General features: G+C 37.6%; 1 protein-coding gene across 7 annotated transcripts in view; it reads right to left on the bottom strand.

The window, feature by feature from the left end:
* Positions 1-14,086, bottom strand: part of kst (spectrin beta chain, non-erythrocytic 5 kst) — a 621,462-nt gene that overhangs the window by 22,122 nt on the left and 585,254 nt on the right. For 6 of the 7 annotated variants that reach the window (XM_067143517.2, XM_067143512.2, XM_067143511.2 and 3 more), the window contains 7 exons: positions 12,851-12,970; positions 12,581-12,763; positions 12,369-12,491; positions 12,176-12,273; positions 7,431-7,502; positions 3,218-3,291; positions 2,906-3,127 (listed from right to left, as the gene is read on the bottom strand). In XM_067143517.2, the coding sequence (XP_066999618.1) occupies positions 2,906-3,127; positions 3,218-3,291; positions 7,431-7,502; positions 12,176-12,273; positions 12,369-12,491; positions 12,581-12,763; positions 12,851-12,970 (892 nt within the window). The remainder of the gene's footprint in view (positions 1-2,905; positions 3,128-3,217; positions 3,292-7,430; positions 7,503-12,175; positions 12,274-12,368; positions 12,492-12,580; positions 12,764-12,850; positions 12,971-14,086) is intronic. The other variant, XM_067143514.2, reaches the window with a different exon arrangement.

Here is a 14,086-nt window from a genome sequence, read left to right as displayed (position 1 = left end):
GTATTGTGAATAGAAAACAACTCCTTGAACTGAGATCAAGTAATTTGATCAGAGAAATTTCTCCAGTCTAAGTTAATCGTAATTCAGTGCGAAGTGATCTCAGATTAACGTTTATACAACAACAAAATCCCAAGTTTAGCGTGAAATGAGATCAATTTAGTCTCTGATCTAAGATCAGATGGTTTATACAACCAGCCCGTAACAGCATAATATTATGAATAGATATGCAAAATACAATATACAGCTGAAAATTTTGTATGTCCCAGTGGTAGATACAACTAGCATTTCCAAATATTTTCCTGCACAGTCTACGATGTCTCTGCTAGTGCCTGCTGATCTTCACAAATTTACTATCAAGGATGTTTTAATGTATAAGAATACAGTCAAACCTCCATTACGCAAATTTCCAGTACCTCGAAGTAATTTCAATTTCCCTGCCATCTGTTCTATTCCTCACATGTATTTATTTGTCTATTACATGAAATTCAATTTTTTAAAATTCTCCATTTCTCAAAGGAAACTTTTCCTCCATAGATCCTGACAATATTCTGTAACTCGAATTCTATACAACATTAACTGTGCAATACAGAATTTAAGGTTTGTGTGTTACTATTTCTTAATACACTACAGTGTATCTTCCCATCAAGACTTTGGTAAGTTTCATGTTCCTCTACTGTATGGTACTGTATGTATTCTGTCTTCAATTCCATGGCTAAATGGTTAGCATGCTGGCATTTGGTCATAGGGGTCCCGGGTTCGATTCCCGGCAGGGTCGGGAATTTTAACTGTCTTTGCTTAATTTCGCTGGCATATGGGCTGGGTGTATGTGTTGTCTTCATCATCATTTCAACCTCATCACGAAGCGCAGTACACCTACAGGCGTCAAATCTGTAATCTGTGGTGGGACGGAGAACTGAAACCGAGCATTGTATGTTGTGAAAGTAATTATTGAGTTTGGAAATGTAAATTACTATTTACCCTTCATTTGAAAATCACTGATTATAGTGTTTCTTAATATGTGTACCATTTTATTTGTGGACAGAATGAAGATTGCAAGATGCAAGAAGTATTTTGGAATGAATTTTGTATTCAAATTTTGTGAAGTATTTTGGAGTGAGTTTCGTATTCAAATTTTATGTAACTAGAAAAGAATGTAAATTAGGAAAACCTCAAGAATGGGACACATGAACTTTATTGTTAACATTGCAAGAGTGATTAAGTGATCTGTATATCAAGATGTAATTTTGTAACATTTGAAAAATGTAAGGTGCTTTAATTTTGAGACATCCTATACCACACGTGCGGTTACCGCTGTTGTAATAGGTGTCGCAATAGGAATATTCGAGAAATTGCTAACTATCTTAATATGAACATATGTGGTAATGCAATTTTATTGGCTAAAATAACGGGGTTTCCTATTGGCGAAAAGAATGGCAACCTAGTGGAATTCGTATCTTATTGGTCGTTTGTGATCGGGCCATTTCCGGTCTTCTGCCGGCTTTGCGAGTGTGATGTTTGTTGTCAGCGTCATATTCCACCCAACCGCCCTTGCGAGTGTTCGCGCTCGGGACCTAGTTCCCGTCGAGAACTTCAGCTTTTATGGGCAAGTGTTATTTCAGTACTATTTTCAGGATTTCTGATTACGTTGTTTTAATTTAATTCCTTTTGCGTTTTGGTATTTTCTTGCTTAATGTAATTTTCAAAATTTTAAATTTACGTGTCCGAGTCTGCCCTAGATTCTCGTTTGTAGTTTTAATTCTTTCACCTGCATTTTTAATCAACAACCATTGTAATTTCTGCATATGTTAAAGTGGTGTTTTACTAACTGACTTGAGTACCTTGATTGTGTTTTTATTTTGTTTAGTTGATCTGTATCTGTTGTTAAGGTCTTGTTAAACATCCTTGGTTTGTGAGTTAAGTATCGGTTGCTATGTCAGTTAACTTGTTTCTTGTAAATCTTCATTTGTTATTTTGAATATAGTTGTGCTAGAGGGTGATTTATCATAAACTTTTCTCCCCCATAACGTCATACCTTCCCATGGACCTCAATAGGGATCCTGCACCTTCCACAATCCTTTCTTTGTTGTCATTATTAGGCCTACAAGTTACGAAGCGTATGATTTGATTTTGAGTATTGGTAGCTACTGTCCGTTTCCAAACTTTGATATGAAATCTCCACTACTGATCATTTTACTATTTTTAGAGTTCATTTTTATTTTTGTATCATTATTATTATTTAGTTAGTATTTTTGTATTACTGCTACTATTGTCATTATCGTTTTGTGTATTATTATTATTATTATTATTATTATTATTATTATTATTATTATTATTATTATTATTTGTGTAGGCATTATCTCAACTGTGGCTACATTGGTTCTTAATCGCCCAGGATAAGCAAATAAGCAAAACAAATATTTAACTGACTTCTTTGAAAATGTCTGAGAGTTCCTTAGTTTTTTCAATGGCTATTTTCACGACAAGTTTTTAGCATAATGACAAGAATTAAATGATTCCATCCATGTTATGAACTTCTCACCACTGGTGACAAAATCAAAAGACCTGGACCTGGCAAGCCGAACATGTCCTCGGACACTCCTGGCACTAAAAGCTATATGCCATATCATTTCATTTCATTCTGTCTTCAATGCCTTGCTATAACAAGTGTTGTAATTAAAATGACAAAATACTTTGAGTTTATTTTTATTTGGTTAAATAACACTTACGACAGTATTCGATTACGTGCAATCCTCAAAAGTGGGAATTCTTTATACAGTACTTTGAAATTTTAATAACTCAAAATAAAATTCAGCTCAGAGATGATTCGAGATATTGAGGTTTGACTGTTGTACATAATACAGTTTGGGTCTTTGAAATCAGTCTGGAATCTTGTTGCCACCCTCACCTGTGTAGAAGGTCTTCCAAGATCGAACAGGAGCCTTTTTGCCTCCGCTTTGCAGTTCATGTTTGCGGTCCAGCATGCCCTTCATTTCAACAGGAGGTAGTTGGTCAAGCTGCTCCAGGCGTTGCAGTTTTCGGAAACTTTGCGTGCGGCGTCGAGTAGTGAAACTGGGTGTACGTTTCGGTTTCTTTAGCTCCACCTTCATACTCTCCGCACGTTTTATGTCTGAAACAAAGACAATAATAATACAGAATCCCTGCCAATTACAAAACAACAATAAAAGCTGCAAGTTGAAAATAAATAAAAAAATTATACCTCGATCTCCACGATTTGGAAGATTTGTCGAATTCTGCCAGAGAGTAGAAGGTTCCAGTGTCTCCACAGTCAACCTGAAGGAAAAATTGATTTTTGCTGATTATCTCTCAGTTTATTCATAAACATCACAATTAACTGTGGACAAAACTGTTTTTTAAACAGAATGGTTGTTTTAATTACCACCACCACCACCTACCTACCTACCTACCCACCTTCTTGCTTGCTTACTTATTATAAACTAAATTTAAATATCTGGTTAATTACTAAGCTAGATATTGCAACGGTTACATCCATATCACCAAGCCAAAGATAAAACGAATCTCCAAGATCAAACAAGTATACGAGGCGAAAGAGAGCTAAGCAAGCTTATATAGTAGTTTTATGCAACTTAATATTGTGATTATAGCCATAGGACCTCCAGCTTTATGTGAAATCCAAATCATAGGGACATGCCTTTTCATTTCAAAAATTCCACATGCCTCGGCCAGAACTCAAACCGTGGCTGCCTTGGTGAGAAGACAGCAACTATGCCATCTGCCTAATGTGCGCCTCTCAGGTGAAAGAGGAAACAGTATAACACTCAACCTATCCACTTCAGAAGGTGAGCAAGGCCCACTGTGTTTCAAATGGATTTTGTATTAATAATGTTATAGGTTTTCCCAGTTTCTGGGGAAGCAGAGGTTCCAAGCAGGAGCTCTCTATAAGCCAGTAAATCTACCAGCATGAGGCTAACTTATTTTAGCACCTTCAAATGCCACCAAACTGAGCTGGGATCACAACTGCTAATTTGAATTGAGTTCTGCCATCTGAGCTCCTCAGTCAGGTAAATGAACTTTAAATAGCAAAGGCAAGTTATATTTGCTGAGCTCATTCTGATGCATATCAGAGTTATTGTAAATTCTGTGAAAGGCAAAGGAATGTGGCTTTCTTACCCTTGCCTTTTTTTTTTTTCTAGTTGCTTTACATCACACCGACAGATAGGTCTTATGGTGACGATGGGATAGGAAAGGGCTAGGAGTGGAAAGGAAGCATCCCTGGCGTTAATTACGGTACAGCCCCAGCATTTGCCTGGTGTGAAAATGGGAAACCATGAGAAACCAAATTCAGGGCTGCCAAAATTGGGGTTTGAATCCACTATCTCCCAAATACTGGATATTGGCCGCACTTAAGCGACTGCAGGTATCGAGCTCTGTGATGATGGCATGTGGGATAACACTAATACAGATAAGATAAAAAGCAATTTCCTGGTCTACATGATGATGACTATCATAATTACTGCTGTTACTATAAGTGGCCTAACAGTTAAGTTATTGTTCCCTGATGGAATGATATGAAATGAGTATTTAAAATTTACCCAGTCACTACGATGAGCATGTACAAGAGTTTAAAAGTCAGTGGGTCTGATCCGCAAAGCCTTATTCTTCATTACAATGATTTTTTAAAGTTTAAAAAATATACATAAAAAATTCAATATGGCATCAATTTAAAAATTACTTGTAAATATCACAAAAAGTTAAGATAAAATCAAACTTAAAGCATGTGCAGCACATAAAAACACAGTCAAAAGGATAAAAATCTGAAAACATAACTATCTGGCAGCCCTGGCATTGCCTCATAAGGGGGGGGGGGGGGGGAGGAAGGAAAGAGAGAGAAAATATTCTGAATTATTCTCTATCAGAAGTCATTTTGACATAATTGCTTCCACAATGAACAGAACAACAAAATACGCAAATGTTGACAAGTAACAAATATCAGAATTATAGAAATGTATAACTAATGAATGAGTAAATAAACAAAACAAAAAACACTGAAGCACCAAAACAAGTAAAATAGTAACACACAGAATTAAAACTGTCTTAGCCAATGCTAACGAACAGGCAAAAGGCTTACAAGACATAGACCACGTGCTGCTGACGAGAATGCCCTGGCAATGTGGAGCACAAGTTACCACTTCACAGCCAATAGCAACCAAGCAGGCAGCAGTTTTCCTGACTCCTGCCATGTAGTTACTCTCAAAATTCAGACTACAGTAATATCCTATGTTTGAAATGGAAGGAAAAGAAAAGATCCTATTCTTGTCCACAAATCAATTGACATAACAGCTACAGAGAAGTTGCCAAAAAAATATGCTCAGCAAACCTCTGAAGTAGTGATAAACCTGGACTAAGCCTCCTGTACCAGAATGGTATGATAGTTGATGACCCTCAACACAAAATTGTTACAGAAAGATATTTTCTTACATTCTTGACATTCATATTTTTAATATTTTTTGTTGAAAACCCTGCCTTGTTCAAGAATATGAAGATACAGTCTATAGATTTTCTACATATTCCTATTATGCATGCATGAAAAATATTCTTGCAGTATGATGCTGTAAGATTAGTTTCCCCAAAAAAATGCACTGTACTAACAAAGAAAAATTCTGAATTAATGAGTTAGATAAAGGAACCAGATGCTTAGCAACAAAAGTAAATAAAGGTGAAAAACAAAAAAGTAAGACCCAGTATTCTATCCTATCTGTGATTCCGTGTACACCAAAAACAGGTGTGCCACTTGATAGCAAATGTCAGAGCCTGAATCTCAAACAAGGTGTAGGAAATATGCCGTCCAATAATCAAGGGAATTGGGACAGTTAAAACAAGGAGAGGAACCAACCCTGTAACACCCAATTTACGTCCAGACTCAACTGGGTAATGTAGTCTTGAAAGAAACCATAATTTATCAGGTGGGCATTTCCACACCTGTTCTGGTTAGACTATCCTCCATTTTTTTTTTCTAGTTTTGAACAACTGTATGAGTGAAGGAAGCAACTCATTCATGGAAAAATTTGACATCCAGTTTCCGACAGATCTAACGCTTTATGATTAACAGAATTAATAAATTTGACCATTTTTGTTCGTACATTGGTTTGTATTAACTGACAATAATAACGTAATTGTTTTTACGTCCCACTAACTACTTTTTGACGGATTTTGGAGACGCCGAGGTGCTGAAATTTTGTCTTGTAGGAGTTCTTTTACATGCCAGTAAATCTACAGACACGAGGCTGACGTATTTGTGCACCTTCAAATACCACCGGACTGAGCCAGGATCGAACCTGCCAAGTTGGGGTCAGAAGGCCAGGGCCTCAACCATCTGAGCAACTCAGTCTGGCTGTATTGACCGAGATCATCAAATAAACACAACGTTTAATGTTTTCACTAAAACATAGTTAATTTACATTATTCCTTAATCGTACATTTCAAGAATTTTGTACCATTCTCTTCATGAACGATATCGAAATAACTGCAAAAAATCCTTACTTTCTAGCACCCAAGTTTAAAATTACTATTATTGAACATATATTGTTACAAATCTAAAAATTTAGCGCTAAAATATTTTTTTCAATTTTCTTTATGTAGCACTGACACAGATAAGTCGTCTTGCGATTATGGGATAGGACAGGGCTAAGAGTGGGATCCCTCTATCGGCAGCCCTGAAGATGGTTTTCCGTGGTTTCCCATTTTCACACCAGGCAAATGCTGGGGCTGTACCTTAATGAAGGCCACGGCCGCTTCCTTCCAACTCCTAGGCCTTTCCTATCCCATCGTCGCCATAAGACCTATTTGTGTCGGTGCAACGTAAAGCCCCTAGCAAAAAAAAAAAAAGAGTGGGGAGGAAGTGGCCATGGCCTTAAGGTACAGCCTCAGCATTTGCCTGGTGTGAAACCACAGAAAACCATCTTCAGGGCTGCCAACAGTGGAGTTCAAAACCCAGCATCTCCTGAACCCAAGCTCACAGCTACGCGATCCTGCCGTGTTGCCACGTACTCTGTAAAATACATCCTTCTTGATCTTATCGGGATATAATTCCTTAAATGTTGCTGTGCCCATTCTTGAAATAAGTACTGACAGCATGGACCCATTAATAACCCACCGAGTTTATTTTATGATTACTAGGGAAAAAATAAAAAGCACATATTTTCTGAGCATAACTGAGCCATTTGGGCAGCAGATCTTGTCTAAAATAGCGTATTTCTTTCCTTATTCATATCTGGATGAAAATTGCTAATTGAAGGGTTGGTCATTATCCTAATTTTAATTGTTCTGATTCTTTTTATCATCACCTGAAATGTACAACAATAAAGCTTAAATTATGTTATATATAATTAAAATACATAAACTAGGCCTATGCATACAGTAATATTTTGTATTGGAAATAAAATAAAGATTACCTGGGTGACGGAACACGAGGGCGTCGAGAGTGTTCAAAGACAGGTGTGTAGACAGGTGAAGACTCCAAAATACTGACATGATCAGGCAAGCAAAGTGCAAGAAATAAGGTTAGTTAGCATGCAGTTTATTAGTCAGTTATTTGAGCATTAGTTATTTCTACAAGAGCTGTACAAGCACAAGAGAAAAGGTGATAAAGAGAACAGGATAGCAAGAAATTAAAAATAATTTTCCTTTCAAGTTGCCTACAACCTTAACCATAGAGTTATTAAAGCCACAATCATGTTAAAAGTTGAGAGAAGAAGGTTGTTTAAAACTGATTTCCAAGTTAGCTGGGTGATGAAATATCAGGAGTACCTAGATAAGGATCCATCTTTCAGATTAAAACATATCAAGTACACTATGTGATCAATAGTATCCAGATACCCCTCTGTACATTTCTGCTGCTGCTGCTATAAAAGGTGGCAAAGGACTCGAGATATCTGCAAAATGGGGAGTAAGGAAACTTTGCAACTTCACGTGTGGAATGTTTATTGGATACTGCTGCTCACTATTGCTTACCGATGTAAGCTATCAGTTAAGGCAAATTCAGTCCTCCTCAAGTTGCCCAAGTTGGCTGTAAGAGACGATGATTGTGAAGTGAAAACAGAAAGATACAATCACACCAAAACTATGGCTGTGTGTTGGAATGTTGTGGTTTTCTCATAAAAATAAAATGTCATGCATCATATCTTGTACATATTTTAAGGAATACTCCAGATTTAATGTGACGGTGTGTGTGAAAGTATTTGGATGTAAGGCAGTGATGGAATTTAGACATGCGAGTGTAGTGGAACCAAGAACAGTTCCAGAGGCTATGTCAAGCCAAGAGTCTGCTAACTGGATGGAAGCCATGAAAGTGGAGATCAATGAGATGAGAAAGAAGGATGTTTGGGAAATTGTAAAAAGACCAGAAAATATCAAGGTAATTAGTTGTAAATGGGTGTTTTCATTGAAATATGACAGTGAGGGTAACATTCAGAAATATAAGGCCAGGTTGGTTGCTCAAGGTTTTAAGAGACAGATGAACCTTAGTTTTGATGAAACATTTAGTCCTGTTATAGAGAGGAAAACAAGAGACTTAATAGGTATTGCAGTACATAAAGGTTGGACGGTAGAACATCTAGATGTAACTATCAGCTGTACTGTATACATGGAACAACCAGAATTGTTCGTAGAAAAAGATGTCCAAAACTATGTATGTAAATTGAAGAAAGCATCTATGGACTACCTAATTTGAGTAAAGACTGAAATGCTTGTGTTGATGCTATAATAAGAAGGCTAGATTTTAAGAGATGATTACCTAAACCAGTGTAACACGCAAGAAATGAAGATATATCAATATTGTGTTAATGATCAGGGATTGTCGAACCTTGAAGAACGCTGTACAGAAAAAGTATGGTTCAAAGATGGAATGGCCAGCCCAGAGGCCCAACCTCAATCCTCTCAAAAACACTGGAATGAAAGAGAACGATACCTTCACTCCAGACTGCAGTGAATCACACCACTAAATATGCTTGCTACAGCACTGCAGGAAGAATGATCTGCCATTTCCTTACAGACCTTTCATCACCTGGCAGACAGTCTCCCTAACAGAGTTTAGTGTTAATGCAAAGAACGTAGTCCATTAAGGAAATAAAATAGTACGAGTATTATTTAGCTTTACATTCTTATATTTAGATTTTTATGCATTAAGAAGTTAACTTTAGAATGCAGGAGACAATCCGAACTAATTCTCTCGTCTGTTTATGTTCACATTTTCTTAGTTTCATTAAAGTGCTGGACACTCGAATTTCCTCTTGGAATTTCTGGAATTTCATATTTAGTCTAGCCTTAACTGTGAACTTTTTCAACTAATATCAGAGACTTTGGCATCAGTTCTAGTATTTTTATCTCACAGGTGGCTCCATGGCTAAATGGTTAGCGTGCTGGCCTTTAGTCACAGGGATCCCGGGTTCGATTCCCGGCAGGGTCTGGAATTTTAACCATAATTGGTTAATTTTGTTGGCATGGGGACTGGGTGTATGAGTCGCCTTCATCATTTCATCCTCATCATGGTGTGCAGGTCGCCTACGGTCGTCAAATCAAAAGACCTGCACCTGGCAAGCCAAACATGCCCTCCGACACTCCCGGCACTAAAAGCCATTCGCCATTTCATTTTTATTTTATTTTTTCATCTCACAGGTCGTTATTCACACCTGTGTTAATGCTGCAATGCCACCCCCTATATTTTTGTCCATTACTGGGCAATACATCCAATGAATACTTGAAGGACAGTTTTGAGTAGGTATCTAGGTATTTTTAATCATATAGTGTAGGTATTCAATAATGTTTTCTGTAATGTAAATTAGATGTAAAATTTAAAAACATTACAGGAATATTTGGCAAAAGAAGACTGAAGGCTCTAAGTCCATGAAGGTTGACACCCAACCAGTACCACACATTAGCAAAAAGAATATTAATTGCCAATCACCAAGTGAAATGCTACTGGAAAACTAATAAGAATTACCTTAGGATTCAAATAAATACAAACCACACAATCTAGCAGCAGGTTAATTCCCTATCTCTCAATTCACCGGTGGAATCATTCTTAAGAAAATATTTGCTGAAATTTGCTGGAGGTGTCTCAGCACAAGGCCATTATTAGACAATCAGATTTGCAATAAAAATCTGTGTGTACCAGACAGTTTAATATCTCCAACTCTACTTGGGATAACATGTAAATTGTATCCCACACATAATGCTTATGAGAACTTCCAATTACATTAATAAAACTATACACATTTTTAGAAAATATAAGATTAACAAAAGCATGATTTTTACTAGAACAGAAAAATAGCAGTGGTGAAAATCACTGCAAGTTCTCCACTATCGTACCCATACATAAAGAAGAGCTGGTCTGTGGACTTCCACAGACAGTTGACTGCAGATGACAGAATGCATTTTCAGATGAATATTATGTTGTATAATTTTGATTTAAGATAGCTAGTGGGATGATTTTTAAATCAACTTTTATTCACATTGGCAGCTTTCATCTCTTTACTTTAAATTAAAGGTAACTGCTGTTTTTTGATATTTCTTAACTATTTCATTTCTGATAACGTTTAACGTCGCACTAACGCTTTGTTAGGTTTTTGGCAACAATGGGATAGGACTGGGAAGGAAGTTACCATGGGCTTTAAGGTACAGCTTCAGCATTTGCCTAGTATGAAAATGAGAAACCAGGAAAAAAACATTTTCAGGACTGCCGATGCTGGGGTTCAAACCCACCATTTGCTGCATGCGAGCTTACAGTTACATAGCCTGTGCCAAGCAGCTAACTCAGGTGGTGTGTTCTTTACCTCATCACCATCATAATACTGTAGTTTCCTAAACTTACAACACTTTTTTTTTCTCTCTCTCTTTCAATCACAGTTTTCAATAACAATGGAAACCAGTAAACAAGTAAGTGTTCATGGCAATATTATCTTCAAGGCACACTTTTCATCATGACGTCTTCAATCATCTCGGTACATTAGCTGGAGTGATCACCAATCTTCCACTCACAGGACTTCAAGTGATGTGGTGCACACATTTTCACAAGCTTGAATGGTAGAGCAGAAGGCAAGCTACAGATCAGAATGGTTTAACAAAGACCTCTAGTAGACAACCAAAGAATTTTACAAAAAGACTAGAGGACCCGTGCTGTTCTGCAGTATTTGTTATAAATAAGTCAGATAACTCGTCTTAATATGCCCATTGTAATCATATTGATTTGCCTACCCTTTTCAATGGTTTTATGAAAATTTAATAAGAAGCGTATTATGGTATGCCACAGTTCGTAGTCAGAATTCATCCATTCTAACATCATACCATCTGCTTGGTAAAAGTCTATCCATATCTTTGTTTATCTTGCAGTTCCTGGTATAAAGCTTGGTATTGTTTCGTAGAAGACAATGGTGTTTTTAATCACAGTTCTTCTATATAGAATGGTTACCTTGTGAGCTCATAGGTTAGTCTTGAAGGAGCCTTCACTCTTTCTAGTGCAGCTAGGTTATCCTTTGATAGGTGTTCCCAAATAATGTCTTGACATGTGGGGTCTGTTTATACACAGACTTTTCTCTTAGCAGCATGTAAGTTATTAGGAACACACTGCTATCTGTTGAATATATTTGGAAGCTGGGAAAGGTCAGAGAATCAAAGAGTATCTAGCAAGGAATAGTATTCTTTTGTGATCACAGGAAGTGTTTAATCAAACAAGGGTGCATGCAGTGACATTACAAAGGATGAAAAATCACAGGTTTCTGAATATTAATGAAAGTGTTAATCGCTTAGCAACTTGCGAAGTACAGAAGGTATTGGGGGTTAGGATAAGCCTTCACTTGCAATTATTAAAGTGATCATTTAATGATTTCATTTATGATTACTCAAAGTTGGCTGAACTTCGAGACCCATTAATGTAATCAATGTAATTCCAGAGAGAATGAAACAAAAATGAAGCAAATTGGTCCAGTAGAACGGATGGATGGATTTGTCAAAGCTGTTTTCAGTAAACTCTTACTATGTAGATAACCATCACCAGAGGATTTAAGGGAAACAAAATTACCTATGACTACATTGTGGTGTGTTTGTTTGAACCCCTTATACAGTAAATTATATGTGGGCAAATTCACCTACACTTCTGAATTCATGAAGGTAGAGAATATTGTTACATTCAAGCAGGCCCTACCTATTGCCAGGATCCATCTGACTGGTAACTCCATTGATTTCATCCCTTGGTGGACGAGTTTCCTGCATTCGTCTTCGTTCATCTTCACGTCGACGCTCCTAAGGTAATGAATACGACATTAAAAAAAGTATAAAAATCAAACCAAAAGACAAGATATTCTATTTTTTTTGAAGTTTTTTGTAAATCTGCTTACGTCAGTAATACGTTGAACTTCCCTTCGTTTGCGGGCCTCCAAACGTTCTCGTTCCACACGTTCCTTTTCTGCTTGGCGAGCAGCTTGTTCCATTTGCTGCTGTTTTTGGAATGCTTCTTCAAGCTAAAAGGAGAAATAATAATGTGATTAGTAATAAACTGTATTTCAGAAGAATTTCAGGTTCTTAATATAACTACGGTTTGCATACTCACCATAGTAATGCGTCGCAATCCTTCGAACTTCTCTTCTTGAGCCTCGATGGTCTTTTCGAAATCATCATGCCTCCTAATCAGTTCTTCAACTTGTCCAATTGATTCACCCAATTTACCATCATGTAGAATAGGCTCCCTTGATGTGAGCCAATTCTCCAAAATATCAGCTTCTCGTTTGAACATCTGTCGAAGAATAGATTTCAATAATACTCCAGAGGAAATAAATACATGTTAATTAACATTTCACAGTCACAATAGCAATTTACTAACCTGAGTATCCAAGTTCTGTTCATATATGGTCATGCGTCTACTCCAGGTATCATTCAGCATCTCCCTTCTTTGCTCCAGAACACTTATCTTTTCCTCAATTTCATTTGCCAAGAAGTGGCCCTGTAAGATAAAAGACAATGTAATATAAAATATCAAACTCATCCTCGACTGTGGTCTATGGTTAGCGCAGCAGCTTCCCTCCAGATTGGCACAGGTTCAATTTCTAGCTGCTTTGAGGATCTGGACAAAGAACATGTCTGATCTCAGGTTGTGTTAAAAATCTCAATAAAAGTCCTGTGGGAAGTAGTTTTCTGTAGTTTCCCCACTTTGTCTCCTGAACAATACAAATGGACTGATATTACGATAACACTTGGACTAAACAGAGCTAGTATTTGTTTAATGTGGCTGGTAGATGACAGCGGGATGAACAATAGACATGCCTGTAAACTGAAAACGGCAGTCACACGAGTCTCGCATCACCGATGGGATAAGATGGATTTGAAAGAAAAATCTGTGTGAGCTACAAAGTTTTAGCATGCAATTGTACCTGATGACAGAATGCAGGACAGAGCACCGGTGGTCCTGGCATGACCGCAGGGGGTGAGATTAGCCCAGTGGCTTAGCTGCAAGCTTCCCACCCGGAAAGCTGAGGTTTGAATCCCAATCGATTATGCGCATAGATTTTCTTCTCAAGAATCACATGGCATCAAATGCGTCCGGTCTTAAAACTGCTGGCCAAAACAAAATTGAGCCCGAGTGGCTCCAGCAACCCCAGAAATCACCGGAAAAAGTTGAGGAAAGTAGTTCCTGGCATGAACGAGTGCAATCGTATTTTGAACACGTTACACCTAACACACAGGCTGCAGCTGCTTCTTTACCAATCCTAGCTCCAATTAGGACGGCAGGAAGGAAGCTCGACTGTTTATACTGTGATCACAACCGCAGACAATTACAACTGAAATGCCGATTAGGGACGCCACTTTCCTTGTAGGTGGGAAGGGTGGTAGAATACATCCCTGACATTCATGGTACCATACCTCACTCAGCCTGATGTAAGAAGCAACTACAGGGACTTTCATCTTGAGAGAGTGACTGTTTGCAACCATGGGGCTCTTACCTGAGTCTGGCATTGCTTGAACTAACTTATGCCAGGGTTCTACTTTAAACCTTTTTGTCATCTCCCTTGGTCAATTCCTGTTCTCTTCTAACCCTCACAGTGTTAGGTTTGCAAAGCCT

Source organism: Anabrus simplex, chromosome 3, assembly GCF_040414725.1.
Source record: "Anabrus simplex isolate iqAnaSimp1 chromosome 3, ASM4041472v1, whole genome shotgun sequence".
NCBI lineage: Eukaryota > Metazoa > Arthropoda > Insecta > Orthoptera > Tettigoniidae > Anabrus > Anabrus simplex.
The sequence above is the reverse complement of the archived record's forward strand: the minus strand, read 5'-3'. Positions and strand labels throughout refer to the sequence as shown.